The sequence below is a fragment of the Hylobates moloch genome, unplaced genomic scaffold, assembly GCF_009828535.3.
Source record: "Hylobates moloch isolate HMO894 unplaced genomic scaffold, HMol_V3 SCAFFOLD_3, whole genome shotgun sequence".
Classification (NCBI taxonomy): Eukaryota; Metazoa; Chordata; class Mammalia; order Primates; family Hylobatidae; genus Hylobates; species Hylobates moloch.
Window position 1 is genome coordinate 69160455 of NW_026652278.1, and position 27561 is coordinate 69188015.

Consider the following 27561-nt stretch of genomic DNA (forward strand, 5'->3'; position numbering starts at 1 on the left):
TTTTTTGAGACGGAGTCTCGCTCTGTCGCCCAGGCTAGAGTGCAGTGGCGCAATCTCGGCTCACTGCAAGCTCCGCCTCCCGGGTTCACGCCATTCTCCTGCCTCAGCCTCTCCGAGTAGCTGGGACTACAGGCGCCCGCCACCACGCCCGGCTAATTTTTTGTATTTTTAGTAGAGACGGGGTTTCACCATGGTCTCGATCTCCTGACCTCGTGATCCGCCCGCCTCGGCCTCCCAAAGTGCTGGGATTACAAGCGTGAGCCACCGCGCCCGGCTGATATTCTTTACTTTAAAAAAAAAATCTTTAAACTGAATTCGGCAATTTTCAGTGAGAAGCAGCAGCTTATGAGGGCACTGGAGAATAAGATAAAAACTGGAGCTGGGCAGAACACAAAGCAGAAGAGAGGATTTTATATATATATATATATATATGATGGAAAATTGCATAGTGCCTGATTTAAATGACAAACCTGCTAAGAATTTAAAATGACAATTCTTGGGGTAAAAACTTTTATAAGGCCTTTTATTATTCTAGAAAATCAGTTCAGACTGGAGTGTGTTTTTAAATCTAGCTTTTCTTGAGCTGAACCGATTAAATGTTCGTATTTTTAGAACATAAATAAAAATAAGGTGCTCAAAAGCATGTTTCATTATAAAGCCTTTTTTAAACTATTGAAAATTGATTATTAAAGTGAAGAAAATACCTCAAAACCTAAATATATATATTCTCTATATTTTCATTGTCTCTGCAACTGAGGAAATGCCAAATGATGAAGAGAATTCATACCTTCTCTATTGGATCATTTATTTCGTTTTACTCCAAGTAATAAATTTTCATTTTTTAAATTTAGGTCTCTAAGAATAATACTTCTGCCCATAGGGGAAACAAAGCAATCCTTTTCCCTTTTTTCACTTCCTCCATAGCCCCTGACTACCCAGAAGATCCTAGACTTGTAGTCTTTCTCTGACCAATGAGGATTCTTTCATCTTACACCGCTGAAAGAGAAAAGTATGGAATTGTGCTATCCAATACAGCATCTACTAGCCACTGTGGCTATTTAAATTAGGATTAATTAAAATTAAATAAAATTTAAAATTCATCACTTCTCAGCCTTTTGGCTAAGATCAAATGTAAAATTTTAAATTCAGTCCTTCAGTCATATTAGGCACATATTGAGTACTCTATAGACTATGTAGCTAATGACTACTTTATTGGATAATGCAGGATAGAACATACACATCATCACAGAAAGTTTCATTGATCAGCATGGATAGAAAGTCTATAGAGAATGTATTCAGGTGGTGTTGATTACCAAAGAATTACCTTAGGTGATTTTTAGGTTCCTGTGTTCTTCACAAATATAAATAGTGCAATGAATGATCACTCAGAGTTTCAGAGTTTCTGAAAATAAGACCCTAAATCAGGCCCTGCTGGCTAAGAGAGTGCAGTGTTGTTTTTGTAGGTGCCTGAACTCCAAAAGAGGACAATTTTAGAACAGTTCAGTTAAGGGAAGGCAATAAGCTAGTCTTCTAATTCTCTTCATTTAATCATGTATTTATTCAACAAATATTTACTGAGCTCTTACTATGTACATACCACATTGATAGACCCCAAGACAAGTGGAAGTGACCAGAGAGTGTACCGTGAAAGAGAATGTGGGAAGGGTTCCTATTTTAGGTATGATGGCTATGGAATGACCCTAAAAATATGAATATCTAGCAATGACAAAAAAAAAGCGAGACAAACAGCAAAACAAATTTCAAACAGAGAGAACAGGACTATAAAGGTCTCTGAACGAGAGAGAACTTAATGTACTATGTACTCCAGGAACTGACAGAAGGCCAGTGTGACTGGAATGGAGTGAGTGGGGACAGAATATGAGATCAATCTGGCACTGACACATCATATAAACAGCATAACTATTAAAGGAGTTTCTATTTGGAAAACAAAACAAAATGGTATGGCTAGACAACTCAATGTGTGGAAACACTACAGTTGGTTTTCTACAGAACTAGGTAGACTGTGACAGGATTGCTTAACCTTTGTATAGCCAGCTGGTTAAAAATAGAATAAAGATTTTCTTTATCCAGTCTATCATTGATGGGCATTTGGGTTGGTTCCAAATCTTTGCTATTGTGAATAGTGCTGCAACAAACATACGTGGGCATGTGTCTTTATATTAGAATGATTTATAATCCTATGGGTATATACACAGTAATGGGATTGCTGGGTCAAATGGTATTTCTTGTTCTAGATCCTTTAGGAATCCAGTTCATGTTCTTTGCATGGACATGGATGAAGCTAGAAATCATCATTCTCAGCAAACTAACACAGGAACAGAAAGCCAAACACCGCATGTTCTCACTCATAAGTGGGAGTTGAACAGTGAGAACGCATGGACACAGGGAGGGCAACGTCATACGCTGGGGCCTGTTGGGGGCTGGGGGTTAGGGGAGGGATATCATTAGGAGAAATAACTAATGTAGATGACAGGTTGATGACTGCAGCAAACCACCATAGCACATGTATACCTCTGTAACAAACCTGCACGTTTTGCACAGGTATCTCAGAAATTAAAGTATGATTAAAAAAATTTCTAGTAGTAGTAACACTACTAGTAATTAAAATGAAATGTAGTTCTACCAAAATAATAAAGTTGTGTGTAACAGAAAAAATTTAAAAAAAGAAATTAAAATGCTACATCGGTAAATACCTATTTCATACAAAACAAGCAGTAAAGATGGGATAGAACATATTTTTTTTAATATGACATATGGAAAACAAATAGCAAATGGCAGATATTAATTCCACTATATTAATAATAATGTTAATCTGGAGTAAGTAATATGATAAAAAGGCAGAAATTCTCAGACTGGATAAAAAAACTGAAGTCTAACTATATGCTGTCTAAAAGAGATGTACCTTCAATTCAAAGATACAAATAGGTAATAAAAAAAAAAAAAGAATGAAGAGCGTATATTCTTTGATTTGGAAGACAATGTGATCACCAATGACAATGAAAGCATAATTCTACATTTATAAAATGCTTCACAGTTTATAAAACCTTTCCCAACATATCATTAATACATTCATACTTGCACAAACCTTGAGAGATAGGTAGGGCATGTATTGCCATATCAGTTCAACAGATTAAAAAAATAGGCTATATGGCCGGGCGTGGTGGCTCCCACGCCTGTAATCCCAGCACTTTGGGAGGCCAAGGTGGGTGGATCACCTGAGGTCAGGAGTTCGAGACCAGCCTGGCCAACATGGTGAGACCCCCCATCTCTACTAAAAATACAAAAAGTAGTTGAGTGTGGTGGTGGGCACCTGTAATCCCAGCTACTCGGGAGGCTGAGGCAGGAGAATCACTTGAAAATCAAGTGAAAATCAAAATAAAAATATCAGCCAAATTAATTAAGAAAAAATAGCAAACTTAAACACAAGATCAGGAATGACTTGTGAATGTGGTAGGAAAATGGTTTAGGATGAACATGCTATAGTTTTGTGATAAAAAACAACAAAAAGCACATTGCTAGCATTTATAGAAGCACTATAATAATGGTTAAGTGTATTATCCTTGGAGTCAGACTGTGGCTGCTAGTCTGTTCTCCACTACTTATATTTATGACCTTAGGCACATTACTTAACGTCTCTGACTCAGTTTCTTCATCTATAAAATGGTATATTGTATTAGTACCTACTGCCTAGAGTAGTTCAGATTTAATGAGTACTTTATTTTATTGATTGGTTGATTGACTGTTTTGAGACAGCCTCACTCTGTTGCCCTGACTGGAATGCAATGATACGATCTCAGCTCACTGCAACCTCTGCCTCCTGGGCTCAAGCAATCTGTAGATTCAATGCAATCCCTATCAAAATTCCAATGTCATTCTCTCTCTCTCTCTCTCTTTTTTTTTTTTTTGAGACAGGATCTGGCTCTGTCGCCCACGCTGGAGTGCAGTGGTGTGATCTCAGCTCCCTGAAACCTCTGTCTCCCAGGCTCAAGCCATCCTCCTACCTCAGCCTCCTAAGTAGCTGGGACTATAGGCGCATGCCACCACACCCAGCAAATTTTTGTATTTTTTTTGTAGAGATGAAGTTTTACTACGTTGCCCAGGCTAGTCTCAAACTCCTAGGCTCAAGCGATTCACCCGCCTCCACCTCCCAGTGTGCTGGGATTACAGGCATGAGCCACCACACTTTACCTTAATGAATACTTTAGAGCTTTATACATGGCTTTTAGTTTCTTCATCTATAAAACAGGGATAATAATAGTACCTACTGACTAGAGAAGTTAAGATTTAATGAGCACTTTAGAGCTATGTACATGGCTCATAGCTCAATTTTATGAGCTTTCAACTCATACTTCTTACTCCTCCCTGTCTTCATCTTCTTCCTTATAGATAGTATAATTGAATGTTCCATACTCAAAACTCTTGAAGCCTTTTCTAGCGATTTTGGGGCAACCTAAGGATGTAACCATTTTAGAGAGTATGAAGATGAGAGTAATTAGAGGAAATAAATTAATATTTAAGTTCTTAGCATGTGCTGAATATTGCATTAAGCTATTTCACTTACCTCATCTTCTTTCATCCTCACAACAGTTTTTAACTTTTTATTTTAAAATAACTTTCGTCTTAGAAAAATTACAAAAATAGTACAGAATTCCCACATACCCTTCACCCAGTTTCCCCTAATATTAACATCTTACATAACCAAAGTATAATGAATAACAGAAAATTAACATTGAACTACAATAACTGAACTATATACAGGCTTTATTCTGGTTTCAACCGTTTTTTCTCTAGTTTCCTTTTTCTGTTCCAGAATCGAATCCCACATTGCATATTTGTCATGTCTCCTTAGTCTCTTCTAATCTGTGACAGTTCCTCACTCTTGTTGTTTGTGAACTTTATACTTTTGAAAGTATTGGTCAGTCATTTTATAGAATGTCCTTCCATCTGAGTTTGTCTGATGTTTTCTCATGATTACATTGAGATTAGGCATTTTTGGCAGGAAAACCACAGAAGTGATGTTCCTTTCTTGGTGCATCATATCAGGGAGTTACACAGTGTCACAGTTTCTTATTGTTGGTGGTGCTAAACCTTTATCACTAGGTTTAGGTGGTGTTTGCTAGTTTATCCTCTGTAATTCCCGTTGTATTTAATAAATATCTTGGAGGAGATACTACTTTGGGGCTATGGAAACATTCTATTTTATCCACTAATTTTAGCATCACTAAACTGATCTATCTGGGTTAAGGTGATGTCTGTCCATTTTCTCTACTATAACATTATGATTTTTCCTTTTGTAATGAATATCTTAGGGGGACATACTTTGAGACTGTAAATATCCTGTTTTCTTTCATCTTTTGCCCACTAATCTTAGCATACTTATCCCTCAAAATCTTTTAACGTGAACATTTTTAGTTTTGTAGATGAGGAAATGGAGCTTAGAAAGGTTTATTAACCTGCCCCAAATCATACAAATAGTAAATCCAAGCCTGTCATATTCTAAAAGTCCTTGTAATTTCATTGTTTGTTAAGATGTGTGAGCTTAAGTGTAAGGGAGAAGAACCTATTGGGGACAGAGGAGAGGAATTACTGTAGAAGGAGAAATAAAGTTTTACATACATCTGGGAAGAATTATGTTTTGTACTTGGAAAGTTTATTTTGTCCTTTAATTGCCGTTTTATGAGGTTTAATTTGAGACATAAGAAACGTTTCTTTGATTAAATTACCAAAGCTCTCAACAAAATAAGTCTTCTCACAGGGTTGGTAGAAAGCAACCATGGAATCTATTCTTTTTTTCTTTTTTTTTTGAGATGGTGTCTTGCTCTGTCACCAGGCTGCAGTGCAGTGGCACGATCTCTGCACACTGCAACCTCTGCCTCCTGGGTTCAAGCGATTCTCCTGCCTCAGCCCTCCCAAGTAGCTGGGACTACAGACACGTGCCACCATGCCCAACTAATTTTTGTATTTTTAGTAGAGATGGGATTTCACCATGTTGGCCAGGATGGTCTTCATCTCTTGGCCTCGTGATCTGCCCGCCTCAGCCTCCCAAAGTGCTGGGATTACAGGCGTGAGCCACTATACCCAGCCAGAATCTGATTCTTAATTTATTCCTTATACCACCTTGAAGAAAGACTTTCTTTTAAATAACATCTAGTACATTCATAAGATTCTGCTTTCAAGATGATAAAGTGAATGTGTTTGTCTCTTATCTTTATTAAATATGAGCTGTACTTAATCACAAGCAAAAATCCTATAGTAGTAAAATATATTTGTGCTAAGGAAATTGACAAAATATACATGAGTCATTTTAGTTATATATGTACACTTATTTAGGTGAGTGAAGGCATTACATGGCATTTTTTGGTCCTTTCAGCTGTTACTAGTCATTTCTAAAAGTCTGTCTCCTGAAACTGAGGGAATTTCTTCTCATCTTATCAGAGTTCAGGCTTAGTCCTGTTCTAAAATAAGCAACCGAAAGCGAAATAGTCAGCATGTTTGAAAAGTCAGCAGCACTGTCCTGTTACAAATGGCTATTCTTTTCAGAAACAACTGTCCTCTGGAAGTCATCCTGTTAGGTATATTAGAAGCTTAGCTTCATATATTATCTGGAATTTATTAAATATTGAGTGAACAAACAATATAAAAATATTTCACCACAAATTGTCATCCCTTTAAAAATGCCAGTTTCTGGTGATGTTTGTAACCATTGCAAACCATTGTGACTTGTCTGCTTTGCTTGCCTAAGTGTTCTCTCTCATATATTCTATTTGTTCTCTTATATATACTTTATTTATGCCACTCAGCTATATTTCCCCTCTGATAGGTGTTTCTTTCTCTGTAACTATTTGAAACTGCATAGTGATAGAAAAAACTAGTTTTGTTAGCAAAGACCAAAACTATGGACAGTTTTAAAAGCCCACTGAATACAGATGTGGATTTTCAAATTATCCAAAATGGTTGAAAAGATGATTCTAAAACCTCTGCCTTTAGCTCAAGAGTTAGGTTTCAAGATTTCAGAAAACTTCAATAAAGATTTCAGTAAAACTTTATGGCCTATGTGGTGTGAAAACAGCATCAGAGTTTGACAATTAATTTGTCATTTTTTAAACTTTATCTTTTTTAAAGAAAATTAAGGCTTTGTAGGAAAGGACTAGCATTTCTTTCTCTCAAATCAGTCCTTTGAAAAATTGACATTATAAGAACTGTATTTTTTCCAAAGTCAGCATAATTATGTTCTGTAAACCTCTAAAATAATTAAATTTTCCTCTTTATAAAAACCTCTCTTTAATTGGGAATTTGAAAACTGCCTGGATATTTGCTGATACTTAGTCATTGTTAATAATTTTTGAAGTATGATAATAGTTTTATGGTTATGTTTATCATTACCTTTCAAAGATACGTACTAAAACATTTATAGATGAAATTACATATAGTTCTTGGGGTTTACGTTAGAATAATCTGAAAAGCAAGTGGATGAGGATATAGGTGAAATAAGATTCATCATACATTTTAAATTTGTGTAGATCATTGGTGGGTTCCTTGGAAGTCACTGTGCTATTCTATTTACTTTTGTATATGGTTAAAGAAATTTTTAATGTCTCTTAATAGATATGCAGGTCTCTTATTTTGATCAATAGAAGCTAAATTGTTAGTCTACTAATAAAGTTTTGTTTTATTTTATTGGTCATGAGAATTTTTTCCTTCCTTCTATTAATAGACTAAAGACATTAAAGAGATAGCCAAAAAGACACAAGCCCTGCCAAAGATGAACTCAAAGAGGCAGCGAATCGTGATCTTCACCCAAGGGAGAGATGACACTATAATGGCTACAGGTACATGTGGGAAATGTGTGATGAATCTAGTATTATGGAGATTAATCAATTAAAAAAAATTCTGTATTCTTTCTAATATATACAATATACATATACTATATATAAAATAAAATATTTTATTTTAATAAATATTTCTACCCTGTATCTCAGTAGAAAAGATTTCATGTTCAAGAAGATAGTTTATTAACATTTAGTTAAATAAACCACTTTGATATAATTTATTTACTTAGTTATCTTGGGGATTTTGTCAATCAAGAAATATCTTTCCTGAAAAAAAGAATACATTTCATTTATAAAATACCTGCACTAGTGTAAAATAAATTTACTCAATTATGAAAAAATAAAATCCAGAACTAAGTTACATTTTCCATTTTTCCTTCAAGAAGAAAATCCCATTTTTTGTTTTATTTTACCATCTATTTTATAACACTCATAAAATAAGAATTTCATCTAGTAAGCAAACATGTTATTGATTAAAATGATTAATAGTGTTTAATAAGAGCTATCTATGACAAACCCACAGCCAATATCATACTGAATGGGCAAAAACTGGAAGCATTCCCTCTGAAAACTGGCACAAGACAGGGATGCCCTCTCTCACCGCTCCTATTCAACATAGTGCTGGAAGTTCTGGCCAGAGCAATCAGGCAGGAGAAGGAAATAAAGGGTATTCAACTAGGAAAGGAGGAAGTCAAATTGTCCCTGTTTGCAGATGACATGATTGTATATCTAGAAAACCCCATTGTCTCAGCCCAAAATCTCCTTAAGCTGATTAGCAACTTCAGCAAAGTCTCAGGATACAAAATTAATGTACAAAAATCACAAACATTCTTGTACACCAATAACAGACAAACAGAGAGCCAAATCATGAGTGAACTCCCATTCACAATTGCTTCAAAGAGAATAAAATACCTAGGAATCCAACTTACAAGGGATGTGAAGGACCTCTTCAAGGAGAACTACAAACCACTGCTCAATGAAATAAAAGAGGATACAAACAAATGGAAGAACATTCCATGCTCATGGGTTGGAAGAATCAATATCGTGAAAATGGCCATACTGCCCAAGGTAATTTATAGATTCAATGCCATCCCCATCAAGCTACCAATGACTTTCTTCACAGAATTGGAAAAAACTACTTTAAAGTTCATATGGAACCAAAAAAGAGCCCGCATCGCCAAGTCAATCCTAAGCCAAAAGAACAAAGCTGGAGGCATCACGCTACCTGACTTTAAACTATACTACAAGGCTACAGTAACCAAAACAGCATGGTACTGGTACCACAACAGAGACATAGATCAATGGAACAGAACAGAGCCCTCAGAAATGACGCCGCATAGCTACAACTATCTGATCTTTGACAAACCTGACAAACACAAGAAATGGGGAAACGATTCCCTATTTAATAAATGGTGCTGGGAAAACTGGCTAGCCATATGTAGAAAGCTGAAACTGGATCCCTTCCTTACACCTTATACAAAAATTAATTCAAGATGGATTAAAGACTTATATGTTAGACCTAAAACCATTAAAATCCTACAAGAAAACCTAGGCAATACCATTCAGGACATAGGCGTGGGCAAGGACTTCATGTCTAAAACACCAAAAGCAATGGCAACAAAAGCAAAAATTGACAAATGGGATCTCATTAAACTAAAGAGCTTCTGCACAGCAAAAGAAACTATCATCAGAGTGAACAGGCAACCTACAGAATGGGAGAAAATTTTTGCAACCTACTCATCTGACAAAGGGCTAATATCCAGAATCTACAATGAACTCAAACAAATTTACAAGAAAAAAACAAACAACCCCATCAAAAAGTGGGCAGAGGACATGAACAGACACTTCTCAAAAGAAGACATTTATGCAGCCAAAAAACACATGAAGAAATGCTCATCATCACTGGCCATCAGAGAAATGCAAATCAAAACCACAGTGAGATACCATCTCACAGCAGTTAGAATGGCCATCATTAAAAAATCAGGAAACAATAGGTGCTGGAGAGGATGTGGAGAAATAGGAACACTTTTACACTGTTGGTGGGACTGTAAACTAGTTCAACCATTGTGGAAGTCAGTGTGGCGATTCCTCAGGGATCTCGAACTAGAAATACCATTTGACCCAGCCATCCCATTACTGGGTATATACCCAAAGGACTATAAATCATGCTGCTATAAAGACACATGCACACGTATGTTTATTGCGGCACTATTCACAATAGCAAAGAGTTGGAACCAACCCAAATGTCCAACAACGATAGACTGGATTAAGAAAATGTGGCACATATACACCATGGAATACTATGCAGCCATAAAAAATGATGAGTTCGTGTCCTTTGTAGGGACATGGATGAAACTGGAAAACATCATTCTCAGTAAACTATCGCAAGGACAAAAAACCAAACACCGCATGTTCTCACTCATAGGTGGGAATTGAACAATGAGAACTCATGGACACAGGAAGGGGAACATCACACTCCGGGGACTGTTGTGGGGAGGGGGGAGGGACAGCATTAGGAGATACACCTAATGCTAAATGACGAGTTAAGGGGTGCAGGAAATCAACATGGCACATGGATACATATGTAACAAACCTGCACATTGTGCACATGTACCCTAAAACCCTAAAGTATAATAAAAAAAAAAAAAAAATAGTGTTAATATGGAGCTACCTACTATTAAAACCAAAATATAAATGTTTTAATTCTGTCTGTACCATTCAGATTAAAACCAATCAGTTGATTAGTTATTGTAAACTGGAGCAATTTAGTATTACCTATGTGTTTGTTCAGTACTCTGCTGAACACTGAAATATAAAACAGGAACCTTAAAGATCTAACTGGGAATTAAAATAATATTCATAAAATATAAGTACAAAGTAAAATATAATTATAGTTATTACCTATTGGTACAAACTATATGGATTGTATTGACTCAGGAGATCAGCAAATCTTGAAAAAAGATGTTATAGTGAATATGAAGTACATTTGTGTTGAATTAAACATAAAGCCTGAAACAGATCAAAGATGAAATTACTGTCAAGATATTTTCTTTCTTTTTTAAAATAAATTTTATTCTTTATATTTGAGGTTTATAACATGATGTTATAGGATACATAGATACATATAGATCAACTTTCTTATTTCAGAATAGTCAAAAGCAAGATTCAGAGATTTGTTTCAAAAAATATTTGCTTCAAAGTAATTCAGTGAGGGTATAAATGAAATGAGACTGGTAATGAATTAATTGTTGAAGCTAGACAGTGCATATATGGGGGCATCATTGTGCTATTATCTCCACTTGTGGATATGTTTTAAATTATCCATAATTAAAACTTTAAAAAAAGAAAGAAAAGTTTTTTAAAAAAAATTTGAAACAAGATTCAGAGATGTTGAGTGGCTTTCCCAAGACACATTGATATCCTTGCTAATCCTTAAATTCTAGGAAGGATTAAAAGAAAGGAGGACAAGTGGGCACAGTGGCTCACACCTGTAACCCTAGCACCTTGGGAAGTCAAGGTGGGAGGATTGCTTGATTCCAGGAGTTGGAGACCAGCCTTGGTAACAGCAAGACTTCATCTCTACAAAAAAAAAATTAAAAAAAAAAATTAGCTGAGGGAGTAGTGACACATGCCCATAGTCCTGGCTACTTGGGAGGCTGATGCAAGAAGATCACTTGAGCCTGGAAGTTCAAGGCTGTGTTGAGCTATGATCTCTCCACTGCACCTCAGCATGGGTGACAGACCAAGACCCTGTCTCCAAAAAAAAAAAAAAAGAATGGAGATCAATACAGTCAAAGAGGATCAAGTAAGAAAAGGCACAAGTACTAGCAATCTTTTATTGTGGTGGCAAGAAGAACCACGTTGTTAATTTGCACAAGAGAGAAAAGAAACCATGAAAAGATATCCCTGCATTGATATAAACTATCTGAATTGCTTTCTTCCTATAGTATAAGGATTATTCCTGTCTTAGCAGTGAACAGTTTAGAAAAGTGAAAAACATACAGGCTTCTTATAGGAATTGTAGTAATACCTTCAGATTTACAAAATATTCTTTGGTTGCTCTTTGTGGAGACATTCATTTTAAGTTTTTGTATATTCTAGATATACATACTGTACAAGTGTCTTCCTCATTGTGAATTTGCAGTTTTCCCAAAATTAAAAATTAACCTCCCCATCCTGTGACTGTATTTCCTTGTGAACTCATTTTATTCTTTATTAAATCTATTAAGCCATTCTGAGGAATGCTTACAAGATGGAATTTATTTGAGGAAAGACACTGGCTAATCTTTGCTGTTCCTACCATATGAAAATGAACTTAAATCAGAGGATGCACTATATCTGCAATGCATGATAAATACAAGATGGATAGAGAATCTGTTCAGTGGTGTCAGCTACAAAAGCAAACATGATAAATGTTAATGCAGTTTTGAGCCCTGGGATAAGCTATTCAGTGCACAAGCGTAGCTGAATCTCTTTGCTATGTTGTTATTCATTGCAGCCAAATAAATGTCAATAATAAAAGAGAATTAAAGATTTTCATTTCCCAGAGGCAGTCCTCTAATACGGCTTGATCTTTCATTTCATTTGTAATTCGTTCTCATGTCAGGATGCAATCATTCGCCAGGCTCTGGGTGTCATGTTAAGCCATTTAATAATGATTAAGAACATAAAAATGCTTGGCCTGTGGGGCAATTCACAAAAGAGATGCCAATTTGTTATTGTTTTCCCTCCTTTCCTCTTGAATATGGATCAGCTTTTTCCCACCTCCTAGCATTAAAATACTAATGGAAGATAGGGAGGGAAAGTGTCCCTTAATTTACCATAAGTGACATTCCAGAATAGCACAAGGCAGTGCTAACACACATATTAAAAGACTAATTAGGAATCATTGTGCCTTAAACCTATTTTTTTTATTATACTTTAAGTTCTGGGATACATGTGCAGAATGTGCATGTTTGTTACATAGGTATACACATGCCATGGTGGTTTCCTGCACCTATCAACCCATCATCTACATTAGGCATTTCTCCTAATGCTATCCCTCCCTGAGCTCCCCCACCCCCCAACAGGCCCTGGTGTGTGATGTTGCCCTCCTTGTGTCCGTGTGTTCTCATTGTTCAACTCCCACTTATGAGTGAGAACATGTGGTGTTTGGTTTTCTGTTCCTGTGTTAGTTTGCTGAGAATGATGGTTTCCAGCTTCATCCATGTCCCTGCAAAGGACATGAACTCATCCTTTTTATGGCTGCATAGTATTCCATGGTGTATATGTGCCACATTTTATTTAGCCAGTCTGTCATTGATGGGCATTTGGGTTGACTTTGCTATTGTGAATAGTGCTGCAATAAACATACGTGTGTATGTGTCTTTATAGTAGAATGATTTATAATCCTTTGGGTATATACCCAGTAATGGGATTGCTGGGTCAAATGGTATTTCTGGTTCTAGATCCTTGAGGAATCGCCACACTGTCTTCCACAATGGTTGAACTAATTTACACTTCCACCAATGGTGTAAAAGTGTTCCTGTTTCTCCACATCCTCACCAGCATTTGTTGTTTCATGACTTTTTAATGGTCACCATTCTAACAGACATGAGCTGGTATCTCATTGTGGTTTTGATTTGCATTTCTCTAATGACCAGGGATGATGAGCTTTTTTTCATGTGTTTGTTGGCCGCATAAATACCTTCTTTTGAGAAGTGTCTGTTCATATCCTTTGCCCACTTTTTGATGTGGTTGTTTGTTTGTTTTTTTGTAAATCTGTTTAAGTTCTTTGTAGATTCCGGATACTAGCCCTTTGTCAGCTGGATAGATTGCAAAAATTTTCTCCCATTCTGTAGGTTGCCCATTCACTCTGATGATAGTTTCATTTGCTGTGCAGAAGCTCTTTAGTTTAATTAGATCCCATTTGTCAGTTTTGACTTTTGTTGCCATGACTTTTGGTGTTTTAGTCATGAAGTCTTTGCCCATGCCTATGTCCTGAATGGTATTGCCTAGGTTTTCTTCTAGGGTTTTTATGGTTTTAGGTTTTAGGTTTAAGTCTTTAATCTATCTTGAGTTAATTTTTGTATAAGGTGTAAGGAAGGGGTCCAGTTTCAGTTTTCTCTATATGGCTAGTCAATTTTCCCAGCACCATTTATTAAATAGGGCTTCTTTTCCCCCATTGCTTGTTTTTGTCAGATTTGTCAAAGATCAGATGGTTGTAGATGTGTGGCATTATTTCTGAGGCCTCTGTTCTGTTCCATTGATCTATATATCTGTTTTCATACCAGTACCATGCTGTTTTGGTTACTGTAGCCTTATAGTATAGTTTGAAGTCAGGTTAGCATGATGCCTCCAGCTTTGTTCTTTTTGCTTAGGATTGTGTTGGGTATATGGGCTCTTTTTTGGTTCCATATGAAATTTAATTTTCTCTAATTCTGTGAAGAAAGTCAATGGTAGCTTGATGGGGAAAGCATTGAATCTGTAAATTACTTTGGGTAGTATGGCCATTTTCACAATATTGATTCTTCCTATCCGTGAGCATGGAATGGTTTTCTATTTGTTTGTGTCCTCTCTTATTGCCTTGAGCAATGGTTTGTAGTTCTTGAAGAGGTCCTTCACATCCCTTGTTAAGTTGTATTCCTAGGTATTTTATTCTCTTTGTAGCAATTGTGAATGGGAGTTCACTCATGATTTGGCTCCCTGTTTGTCTATTATTGGTATATAGGAATGCTTGTGATTTTTGCACATTGATTTTGTATCCTGAGATTTTGCTGAAGTTGCTTATCAGCTTTAAGGAGATTTTGGGCTGAGATGCTGGGGTTTTCTAGATATACAGTCATGTCATCTGCAGACAGAGACAATTTGACTTCCTCTCTTCCTATTTGAATACCCTTTATTTCTTTCTCTTGCCTGATTGCCCTGGTCAGAACTTCCAATACTATGTTGAATAGGAGTGGCGAGAGAGGGCATCCTTGTCTTGTGCCGGTTTTCAAAGGCAATCCTTCCAGCTTTTGCCCATTCAGCGTGATATTGGCTGTGGGTTTGTCATAAATAGTTCTTATTATTTTGAGATATGTTCCATCAATACCTAGTTTTTTGAGAGTTTTTAGCATGAAGAAGTGTTGAATTTTATCGAAGGCCTTTTCTGCATCTACTGAGATAATCATGTGGCTTTTGTCACTGGTTCTGTTTATGTGATGGATTACGTTTCTTAATTTGCATATGTTGAACCAGCCTTGCATCCCAGGGATGAAGCCGACTTGATTATGATGGATAAGGTTTTTGATGTGCTTCTGGATTCAGTTTGCCATAATTTTATTGAGGACTTTTGCATCAATGTTCATCAGGGATATTGGCCTGAAATTTTCTTTTTTTGTTGTCTCTGCCAGGTTTTGCTGTCAGGATGATGCTGGCCTCATAAAATAAATTAGAGAGGAGTCCCTCTTTTTCTATTGTTTGGAATAGTTTCAGAAGGAATGGTACCAGCTCCTCTTTGTACCTCTGATAGAATTCAGCTGTGAATCCGTCTGCTCCTGGGCTTTTTTTGGTTGATAGGCTATTAATTACTGCCTCAGTTTCAGAACTTGTTATTGGTCTATTTAGGGATTCAACTTCTTCCTGGTTTAGTCTTGGGAGGGTGTATGTGTCCAGGAATGTATCCATTTCTTCTAGATTTTCTAGTTTATTTGAGTAGAGATGTTTATAGTATCCTCTGATGGTAGTTTATATTTCTGTGGGATCAGTGGTGATCTCCCCTTTATCATTTTTTATTGTGTCTGTTTGATTCTTATCTCTTTTCTTCTTTATTAGTCTAGCTAGCAGTCTATCTATTTTGTTAATCTTTTGAAAAAACCAGCTCCTGGATTCATTGATTTTTGGAAGGATTTTTTGTGTCTAACTCCTTCACTTCTGCTCTGATCTTAGTTATTTCTTGCCTTCTGCTAGCTTTTGAATGTGTTTGCTCTTGCTTCTCTAGTTCTTTTAATTGTGATGTTAGGGTGTTGATTTTAGATCTTTCCTGCTTTCTCCTGTGGGCATTTAGTGCCGTAAATGTCCTTCTTAACATTGCTTTAGCTGTGTCCCAGAGATTCTGGTACATTGTGTCTCTGTTCTCATTGGTTTTAAAGAACTTATTTATTTCTGCCTTAATTTCATTATTTACCCAGTAGTCATTCAGGAACAGATTGTTCAGTTTCCATGCAGTTGTGTGGTTTTGAGTGAAGATTGTTCAGTTTCCATGCAGTTGTGTGGTTTTGAGTGAGTTTCTTAGTCCTGAGTTCTAATGTGATTGCACTGTGGTCTGAGAGACTGTTTATGATTTCCATTATTTTGCATGTGCTGAGGGGTGTTTTACTTGCAATTATGTGGTCAATTTTAGAATAAGTGCGATGTGGTGCTGAGAAGAATGTATATTCTGTTGATTTGGGGTGGAGAGTTCTGTAGATGTCTATTAGGTCTCCTTGGCCAGAGCTGAATTCAAGTCCTGAATATCGTTGTTAATTTTCGGTCTTGTTGATCTAATATTGACAGTGGGGTGTTAAAATCTCCCACTATTATTGTGTGGGAATCTAGGTCTCTTTGTAGGTCTCTAAGAACTTGCTTTATGAATCTGGGTGCTCCTGTATTGGGTGCATATATATTTAGGATAGTTAGCTCTTCTTGTTGAATTTATCCCTTTACCATTATGTAATGCCCTTCTTTGTCTTTTTTGATCTTTGTTGGTTTAAAGTCTGTTTTATCAGAGACTAGGATTACAACCCCTGCTTTTTTTTTTGCTTTCCACTTGCTTTGTAAATATTCCTCCATCCCTTTATTTTGAACCTACGTGTGTTTTTGCACATGAGTTGGGTCTCCTGAATACAGCACAACGATGGGTCTTGACTCTTTATCCAATTTTCCAGTCTGTGTTTTTCAAATGGGGCATTTAGCCCATTTACATTTAAGGTTAATATATTATGCGTGAATTTGATCCTGTCATTATGATGCTAGCTGGTTATTTTGCCCGTTAGTTGATGTGGTTTCTTCATAGTCTTGATGGTCTTTACAATTTGGTATGTTTTTGCAGTGGCTGGTACCAGTTTTTCCTTTCCATATTTAGTGCTTCCTTCAGGAGCTCTTGTAAGGCAGGCCTGGTGGTGACAAAATCTCTCAGCATTTGCTTGTCTGTAAAGGATTTTATTTCTCCTTTGCTTATGAAGCTTAGTTTGGCTGGATATGAAATTCTGGGTTGAAAATTCTTTTCTTTAAGAATGTTGAATGTTGGCCCTCACTCTCTTCTGGCTTATAGGGTTTCTGCAGAGAAATCAGCTGTTAGTCTGATGGGCCTCCCTTTGTGGGTAACCCGACCTTTCTCTCTGGCTGCCCTTAATACTTTTTCCTTCATTTCAACCTTGGTGAATCTGACAATTATGTGTTTTGGGGTTGCTCTTCTCAAGGAGTATCTTTGTGGTGTTCTCTGTATTTCCTGAATTTGAATGTTGGCCTGTCTTGCTAGGTTGGGGAAGCTCTCTTGGATAATATTCTGAAGAGTGTTTTCCAACTTGGTTCCATTCTCCCCATCACTTTCAGGCACACCAGTCAAATGGAGGTTTGGTCTTTTCATATAGTCCCATATTTCTTGGAGGTTTGTTAGTTCCTTTCCATTCTTTTTTCTCTAATCTTGTCTTCATGCTTTATTTCATTAAGTTGACCTTCAATCTCTGATATCCTTTCTTCTGCTTGACTAATTTGGCTATTATACTTGTGTACGCTTCACGAAGTGTTCGTTCTGTGTTTTTCAGCTCCATCAGGTCATTTATGCTCTTCCCTAAACTGGTTATTCTAGTTAGCAATTCCTCTAACCTTTTTTCAAGGTTCTTAGCTTCCTTGTATTGGGTTAGAACATGGTCCTTTAGCTTGGCGGAATTTGTTATTACTCACCTTCTGAAGCCTACTTCTGTCAATTTGTCAAACTCATTCTCCGTCCAGTTTTGTTCCCTTGCTGGTGAGGAGTTGTGATCCTTTGGAGGAGAAGAGGCATTCTGGTTTTTGGAATTTTCAGCCTTTTTGCACGGGTTTTTCCTCATCTTCCTGGATTTATCTACCTTTGGACTTTGATGCTGGTGACCTTCAGATGGGGTTTTTGTGTGGACATCCTTTTTGTTGATGTTGGTGCTATTCCTTTATTTTGTTAGTTTTCCTTCTAACAGTCAGGCCCCTCTGCTGCAGGTCTGCTGGAGTTTGCTGGAAGTCTACTCCAGACCGTTTGCCTGGGTATCACCAGCAGAGGCTGCAGAACAGCAAAGATTACTGCCTGTTCCTTCCTCTGGAAGCTTTGTCCCAGAGGGGCACCTGCCAGATGCTAGCTGGAGCTCTCCTATATGAGGGGTCTGTCGACCCTTGCTGGGAGGCATCTCCCAGTCAGGAGGCATGGGAGTCAGGGACCCAGAGGCAGTCAGTCCCTTAGCAGAGCTCGAGCGCTGTGCTGGGAGATTTGCTGCTCTCTTCAGAGCCAGTAGCCAGGAAAGTTTAAGTCTGCCGAACCTGTGCCCATAGCTGTTCCTTCCCCCAGGTGCTCTGTCCCAGAGAGATAGAAGTTTTATCTATAAGCCCCTGACTGGGGCTGCTGCCTTTCTTTCTGAGATGCCCTGCCCAGAGAGGAGGAATCTAGAGAGGCAGTCTGGCTACAGTGGCTTTTCCAAGCTGCAGTGGGCTCCACCCAGTTCAAACTTTTTTTGCGAACTTTGTTTGCATCTTTGTTTACACTGTGAGGGGAAAACCGCCTACTCAAGCCTCAGTAATGGCAGTCGCCCCTCCCCCCACCAAGCTTGAGCATCCCAGGTCTTCAGACTGCTGTCCTGGCAGCGAGAATTTCAAGCCAGTAAATCTTAGCTTGCTGGGCTCCGTTGGGGCAGGATCTGCTGAGCTAGACCACTTGGCTCCCTAGCTTTATCCCCCTTTCCAGGGGAGTAAACAGTTCTGTCTCACTGCTGTTCCACGCGCCACTGTGGAACAAAAACTCCTGCAGCTAGCTCGGTGTCTGCCCAAACAGCAGCCCAGTTTTGTGCTTGAGACCCAGGGCCCTGGTGGTGTAGGCACCTGAAGGAATCTCCTGGTCTGCGAGTTGTGAAGACCATGGGAAAAGTGTAGTATCTGGGCCAGAGTGCACCATTTCTCACGGCACAATCCCTCATGGCTTCCCTTGATTAGGGGAGGGAGTTCTCGACCCCTTGCGCTTCCCCGGTAAGGCAACGCCCCACCCTGCTTCCGCTCGCCCTCCGTGGGTTGCACCCACTGTCTAATCAGTCCCAGTGAGATGAGCCAGGACTCTCAGTTGGAAATGTAGAAATTCTCCACCTTCTGGGTTGACCTCGCTGGGAGGTGCAGACCAGAGCTGTTCCTATTCAGCCATCTTGCCAGCCACCCAAACCTATTTTTAAATGATCACACTGTTAAGTTTGCAGTACTTAGCAATAATGTATCAAAATGTTTCCTTGGAATTTTATTCTACAGACCTATCTCCTTTTGAGATATGATATATATAAACTACTTTCTCCTATTTTATAAATTTAATTATTTAAATTGCCTGTAAATCTAAAGTATTTTCCACTCACCCTGTTTTATAGGTCATGCCTCTTTCAGATTGAGTTTCCATCTACCCTAGAGGTTCTGTCACATACCAATCATTGTTTCAGCCCTTGCAGGTTAATTGAGTTCGAAAAAAATTTTCAAGGGAGTGCTGGGCACTGAAGAATATTAAGAGTAACAGGCTGGGCAATTCCATAGCTGAGTATATGTCCAAAATAATTGAAGCAGGAACCTAAACAGATATATGTCCACCCATCTTCATAGCAGCATTATTCACAATAACCAAAAGGTAGAAGCAATCCAAGTGTCCATCAACAGATGAACAGATAAATAAAATGTGATATATACATACAAAGGAATATTATTCAGCTTTATAAAAGAAGGAAATCCTAACATGCACTACAACATAGATGAACCTTGAAGACATTATGCTAAGTGAAATAAGCCAGTCACAATGGGATAATTACCGTGTGATTCCATTTATGTGACATACCTAGAGTAGTTAGCTTTATAGACAAAGTAGAATGATGTTAGCCAGGGGCTGGGGGAGGGCTGAATAGGAAGTTATTGTTTAATGGGTAAAAAGTTTCAGTTTTGCAGGATGAAAAATTTGTAAAGATGGGTAGTGATAATTGCACAATAATATGAATGTACAATGGCACTGAGCTGTATATTCAACAATGCTTAAAATGTTAAATTTTATGTATATTTTTATTTTTTAAGCTTATTTTTCAATTTAAAAAAAATTGACCTAAAGAGTAAGATGCTGGGGGTGAAGGCAGAAAAGATTTCAATTAAAAAAAAATTAACCTAAAGAGTAAGATGCTGGGGGTGAAGGCAGAAAAGATGACTGTCCATTTTGATCCTCTTTATAAATGTTGAATGAATCTGTTGAATAACTTGTCAGTAAGGTGAAGGAAATCATTTCTGTGTTTATAAACTGGAAAAACTAACATGTTCTTTACCTGCTGGAGAGCAACTACTAATGAGATCTTCATACAATAACACCTTATTATATTAAGCATTGTAGTAAAAAAGTAAATATATATATGTATGTAAACACATATATAGTGCTTTATAGAAAGTTTAACTTCCCCAAGTTTCTATACTAAATAAATCACCAAAAATTGGAGAAAGCAATACGATTTTTGTTCTGAATTGGAAATAATGTGTTTCCAATTAAATAGGTCCACTGAAAAATAAATTGTAGATTTTTCTGTTTTGTTTAAGACCAGACCTCGCTCTGTCGCCCAAGCTGGAGTACAGTGGCACAATCATGGCTCACTGGAACCTCAACCATGCTCAAGCGATCCTCCCTTCCTGGCCTCCTAAGTAGCCGGGACTACAGGTGCCTACCACCCTGCCCAGCTAATTTTTTGTATTTTTTCTTTGGTGGAGACTGGGTTTTGCCTTGTTGCCCATGCTCAAGTAATCCTGAGCTCAAGTAATCTGCCTTCCTAGGCCTCCCTCCTAAAATGCTAGGATTGCAGGTGTGAGCCACCACACCTGGCCTAAATTGTAGACTTTTCTGAACACCAGACTTCTTGTTTCAATTGTAATTTTTCACAAAGGGAGAAAATTTATTAAGTCAGATGTTTTCAACTGGAAGACTGGTGCTATCACATCAAAATCACCTAGTGTGTTTTTGGTAAATACAGTCCTACCTTAATTTTTTTTTTAATTTTAGAATTGGGGGAAGGTGTGATACTTTTTCAGAGTCGTTACATGGATATATTACATAAGGCTGGGGTTTGGGCTTCTATTGAACCCGTCACCCAAATAGTGAATATAATACCCTATAGGTAGTTTTTCAACTCACCCCCACCCACTTCCTGCCTCCCCCTTTATGTCCATGTATACCCATTGTTTACCTCCCACTTATAAGTGAGAGTGTGGAGCATATGGTTTTCTGTTTCTGGGTTAATTCACTTTGGATAATGTCCTCTGGCTGCATCTATGCTGCTGCAAAGGACATTATTTCCTTCTTTGTTATGGCTGCATAGTATTCCATGGTGTATATGTATCACACTTTCTTTATCCAGTCCACTGTTGATGGACACTTAGCTTGATTCCATGACTTTGCCATTATGAATAGTGCTGTAATAAACATAAGAATGCAGGTATCTTTTTGGCAGAACAATTTCTTTTACTTTGGGTAGATACCCAGTAGTGGGGTTGTTGGACTGAATGGTAATCCCGTTTTTAGTTCTTTGAGAAAGTTCCAAACTGCTTTCCACAGGGGCCGAACTAACTTACATTCCCACCAACAGTATGTGTTTCCTTTTCTCTGTATCCTCGCCAATGTGTAATTTTTTGACTTTTTAATAATAGCTGTGCTAACTAGTGTGATGATACCTCATTGTGGTTTTAATTTGCATTTCTCTGATTATTAGTGATGTGGAACATTTTTCATATGTTTGTTGGCTGCTTCTATGTTCCCATTTTAAAAATTTTTATTGATTTATTTGTGTTTTATAGAGAAAGGGCCTTGCTATGTTGCTCAGGCTGGTCTCATACTTCTTGAGGCTCAAGCAGTTCTTCTGCCTCAGCCTTGCAAAGTGCTGAGATTACAGACGTGAGCCACCATGCCCAGCTGTATGTCTTATTTTGAGAAGCATTTGTTCATGTCCCTTGCCTACTTTTTAATGGAGTTGTTTGGGTTTTTCTTGTTAATTTGTTTAGGTTCCTTATAGATTCTGGATATTAGTCCTTTGTTGGTTGCATAGTTTGCAAATATTTTCTCCCATTCTGTAGGCTGTCTGTTTACTTTGTTGATAGTTACTTTTGTTGTGCAGAAACCCTTTAGTTAAGTTACAGTGGTCAATGTTTATTTTTGTTGCATTTGCTTTTGAGGTCTTAGTCATAAATTCTTTGCCTAGGCTTATGTGCAGAATAGTTTGTCCTGGGTTTTTTCTAGGATTTTTATAGTTTGAGGTTTTATGTGTAAGTCTTTAGTCTATCTTGGGTTAATTTTTGTATATGGTGAGAGGTAGGGGTCCAATTTCATTATTCTGCATATGGCTAGCCAGTTTTCCCAATATCATTTATTGAATTGAGTGTCCTTTCATCACTGTTTATTTTTGTTGACTTTGTTTAAGATCAGTTGGTTGTAGGTTTGTGGCTTTACTTCTGGGTTCTCTATTTTGTTCCATTGATCTATGTGTCTATTTTTGTGCCAATACCATGCTATTTTGGTTACTATACCCTAGTAGTATAGTTTGAAGTCAGGTAATGTGATGCCTCTGGCTTCGTTTTTTGCTTAGGATTGCTTTGGCTATTCAGCTGCCCTGCCTTCTTAAAAGCACCTTTCTTTCAATCTGATACAACCCTGTGAGGAGTATTAGAAAATACATCTTCAAGGAGATGTTTGAGAATGCGGGCAGTACAGTCTGGGGCAAGGGGAGTGTAGGATTGTGTATGGTTGAAAATGTTCCCTTAGGTGATAGAGCAATGCTGTCTATCCTCCACCTGTCACTTTGAGAATCACTGGATTAGGTGATTTAATAATGCTGCAAGTTCCGTGATCCGGTGGAATAATGAAAACAGAACCTTTTAACAGCTAAGGGTCTAGTTCTTCAATAACTCAGGCCTTGGGAAATGCTTCTTTTTTTGATCCTTCAAAATCCATCCACACTTACAGGCAATCTACAGTTTACTTTAAATAGTCTCCTATCTTTGAAGTGCTTGTAATTTAACAAAGTTACATCCCAATGCCCTTTGTCGTTTTATTTTAAATAAACGGGGTTATTGACATTACTTGTCTTCATGTTCCTGAGTCCTTAAAGAAATGTGTTACCTCATCTGCTAGATAAGTTTTCATGTTCTATGAAAACATTCAGTGCTGCCCATTACTCAGAAAAGGTCAGTGTGATTTGCAATTCTGGTAGACGTAAAGTTCAGAAAATGTGCATTAGAAAATGCAAACTCTAAAGGAAAACAGTCTCAGCATTGGAAGAATAATGTCAGCACATGATCCCGACTCAAAATATTAATATAAATCATTTTGAAAATGTCTCTACTACAGCCAAATCAATTTTAAATGATAATCTTGTTGGCATAGATTGGTGATAGTAAAGATAGAATAAACTAAGTGGCATTCTTTTAAAATGTCTTGTATGGCATTCATAGAAAAAAGTTCTTACCAGGTAAGATCTTAGAGAAAATATATTTCTCACCTATGAATGTACGTTACTAAGTTATTAGCTCATGTTCCATTTTTAGATTATTGTAATCACAAAAGATAAACTCCTTTAATTAATTGGTCAAAAATAATTTAGAATAACATGTGGACCTGTCACATTTTTGACAAAGTAGTATCTTTGGGATGTGGTTCATTTAGTTCAGTGATCTCAAGCCTGAAGAAATGAGACTTCTTTCAACTCTCACCTTTTTATTGAAAAGGATCCTGCTAGAAGGCAAAATAAGAGGCAGCCTATCCTAAGCAGATATAAGCCCTATTATAGCACTGATTTCTGGAGGGATGTTTAAGTCAGATTTGTTGAGATATAGATTACATATAGTAAAACCCACAAATATGTTACTAAATAACATGTAACAACCACCACAGACTGTAGACCACCTTGTACAATTTATATTGAAGTATATTGTGCGTACAAAATTGATACAACTTTTCATTAAGTGGATGGACCTGTGTAGCTGTAACCAGATCAGGAAATACAATATTTATAGCACTTTAGAAGCTTCTCCTTGTGCCCCCTCCTAATCTTGATCCCCACCGAAGGTAACCATTGTCTTAGCTTCTACTACTGACAGTTAGCTTTGCCTGTTTTTGAAATGGAACCACTCAGTATGTAGACTTTTGTCCATTTTTGTGCACTTTCTTACTTTTTGACAACATAAGATCCCTCGGGCTCACGTTGTATTTTCTCCACTTCAGTCCTGTAATCAACTATTTCTCCAAGGAACCCTGGTTCCCTTTATTGAAGAAAGGTTTTTAGAAACCTGTAACTGTGCTCTAGATATGCTCTTTGTTCCTTGAGTGTCTCTGCTTCTAGGCCCTCTTAGCAAACAGAACTTGGCAATATATGTATGTATAATAACCTGTGTATACTCATCTATATTTATTTCTGTATCTATATGTTTATATATTTTTAAAACATGAAGTCATACCGATAACTTTTATTTCAGTCCAGCAACACAAGGTTCATTCTAGCCTTCATTCTTCCTTTTTTACAACTTCTTCCTTTGACATTGAAAATTCTGGCTCTCATTATCTAAAATGTATTTACTTATTTGTTTTATCCTAAAGTAGTTTTGAATTGCTGGCCCATACCCTTGTATGAGAAAGAGATTTACCCTTTAGAGTATAATATTTGCTTACAGTTCTTTTTTTCTGTAGCCCAATAGTGTCCAGTCAATATATAGTTATCCAAAGTAAATTAGTTCTTTTATTTCATCCACTCATTATGGTTACATTATTCATTTGTAATAGAGGTAGGGTCATTTGTTAAGAGTATTCCATTTTGGTTTCTTTTCACATCCTGGGGTTTTATTTTCTCAATAAATAAAATTCACTTTTTGTAGTCTCAAGTTCTGTGGGTTTTGACAAATGCATAAGATCATGTAACCACCACCATAGTTATGATACCAAAGAGTTACATTTTTCAGTTACGGATTTGCAAGGATGGTACCAATATAAACTCCCCCAATTTTATGAGATGGCACTAATTGTTCCACATCTCTACCAGTATTTGCTACTATCTTTTTAATTTTAGCCATTCTGATGAGTATGTAATAGACCTCATAATGATTTTGATTGGAATTTTTCTGATGTGTAGTGAGATGGAGCTCCTTTTCATCTGCTTACTGGCATTTGTTTTTTTGTGTGTAGTTTTGTTTTGTTTTTTTGAGATGGAGCCTCACTCTGTTGCCCAGGCTGGAGTGCAGTGGCACGATGCCAGCTCACTACAATCTCCACCTCCTGGGTTGGAGCTATTCCCTTGCCTCGGCCTCCTGAATAGTTGGGACTACAGGCGCCCACCATCATGCCCGGCTCATTTTTTTATTTTTAGTAGAGACGGGGTTTCACCATGTTGGCCAGGCTGGTCTTGAACTCCTGACCTCAAGTGATCCACCTGCCTTGGCCTCCCAAAGTGCTGGGATTACAAGCGTGAGCCACCGTGCCTGGCCTTGCTTACTGGCATTTGGATATCTTCTTTGATTGTATTGCTGTTGGGGTCTTTTGCCCATATTGAGTTGTCTTATTGATTTAGAATTCTTTTTACAGCCTGTATGCAAGTCTTTTGTTAGATAAATGTATTGTAGATATCTCCTGCTACTCTGTGGCTTGCATTTTCACTGTCTTCATGGTATCTTTTGATAAACAAAAGTTCTTGGTTTTAATATAGTGCAATTCATAATGTTTTCCCCTTATGATTAGTGCTTCTCATATTCCTTTAAAGAAAATCATGGCATATCTCAAACTTGTGAAGATATTCTTCTGTTGTTTTTTTCTAAAACTTCTATTCTTTTACTTTTTTCAACTAGCACAATTCATCTAAGATTAATTTTTATATATATAAGGTGTAGGGTAGGGAGAATGATTCATCTATTTTGCCCATATGAATAACCAATTGACCCGGCATCATTCATTGACAGGAATATCCTTTCCCTAACTGCATTACATTGACACCTTTGTCACATTTCAGATGACCTTATATGGGTGAGTCTTTTTTTAGGCTATTTCATTGTCCTCATTCTCTATCCTTTACCAATTGCACACTCTCCTGATAACTTAGGTTTATAATCAGTCTTTTTATCTGTCAGTGTCAGTCTTCTGAGTTTGTTCTTCAAGATTATCCTGGCTTTTCTTGGCTCTTCGCATTTCTACTTAAATTCTAGAACTGGCCTATTAATTGTCACCAAAGAAATTTTTAAAAAATTCCTTACTAGAATTTTTTCAGATTATATTGAATCTGCAAGTCAATTTGGAGAAAACTTATTTCTTTACAGTGTTTTGTCTTCCAATCCATATTTTCCTCTATTTATGCAGTCTTTAATTTTTCTCAGGATGTTTTTTTCTTTTCAGTGTAAAGGTCTTGTATATGTATCTTTTCTAAGATTCTTAGGTTTTCGATGCTATCTATATTTAAATGGCATCCTTTTAGGTTTCTGTTTCTATTTGTTTTTTACTGGTATATAGATTTTTAAATAATGATCTTTTTCACATATTAACTGCAATAACATATCAGATAATTATTTTGGATTTTCTATGCACATAATTATACCATCTGTGAATAAAAATAATTGCATTTCTACTTTTCCATTCTCATACAGTACTTTTTTTCTTACTACACTAGTTAGCACGGTAAGACAGGTAGAATACAAGTAAATTGAAATGATTATAGTGAGCACCTTTGTCTATTCCCAATTATCAGTTGAAAAACCTTCAATATTTTATGAAAAAGGATAATGTTTGCTATAGTCTCTTTGTAGATACTCTATCAGATAAAGGAAATTTCTTTCCGTTAATAGTTTGCTAAGAGTTTTTGTTTTGTTCTTAAGAGATTTTTTTAAAATCATGAATAGTTGTTGAATTTCATCAGATAATGTTTTTGCATGCAAAATATGATTTTTTTCCCTTTTTTCTTTTAATGTGTGAATTACAGATTGATTATGGAAAGATATTTCACCTTTGCATTCTTGGAATAATGCCAACATTGACATATCTTTTTAATATCTTATTGGATTTAATGTGATGTTATTTTGTTTTCTGTTTGTTTTTTTGAGAGAGGGTCTCGTCCTGTCACCCAGGCTGGAGTGCAGTGGTGCTATCCAGGCTCCCTGCAGCCTCCACCTCCTGGGCTCAAACAGTCCTCCCACTTCAGCTTCTCAAGTAGCTAGGATTACAGGCACGTACCACCATGCTAATTTTTTAAATTTTTTGAAGAGACAAGGTCTCACTGTCTTGCCCAGGCTGGTCTCGAACTTCTGGGCTCAAGCAATGCACCCACCTTGGGCTCCCATAGTGTGGGGATTACAGGCATGAGCCACCATGCCAGCCTTGCTTTATGTATTTTAAAGCTGTCTTACTAAGTGTATATAAATTTAGAATTCTCACGTCTTCCTGATGCATTGAACCTTTTACCTTATGAAATGTCCTTCCTAATCTCTAATGATGCATCTTGCCTTAATATCTATG

The 27561-nt window shown here is 37.1% G+C and overlaps 1 protein-coding gene across 4 annotated transcripts in view; it reads left to right on the top strand.

Annotated features, from left to right (window-relative positions):
• Positions 1-27561, top strand: part of ADK (adenosine kinase) — a 584474-nt gene that overhangs the window by 463236 nt on the left and 93677 nt on the right. For 3 of the 4 annotated variants that reach the window (XM_032140553.2, XM_032140580.2, XM_058436403.1), the window contains one exon: positions 7736-7850. The exons of the other annotated variant lie outside the window; for it this stretch is intronic. In XM_032140553.2, the coding sequence (XP_031996444.1) occupies positions 7736-7850 (115 nt within the window). The remainder of the gene's footprint in view (positions 1-7735; positions 7851-27561) is intronic. 4 annotated transcript variants of the gene reach the window in all.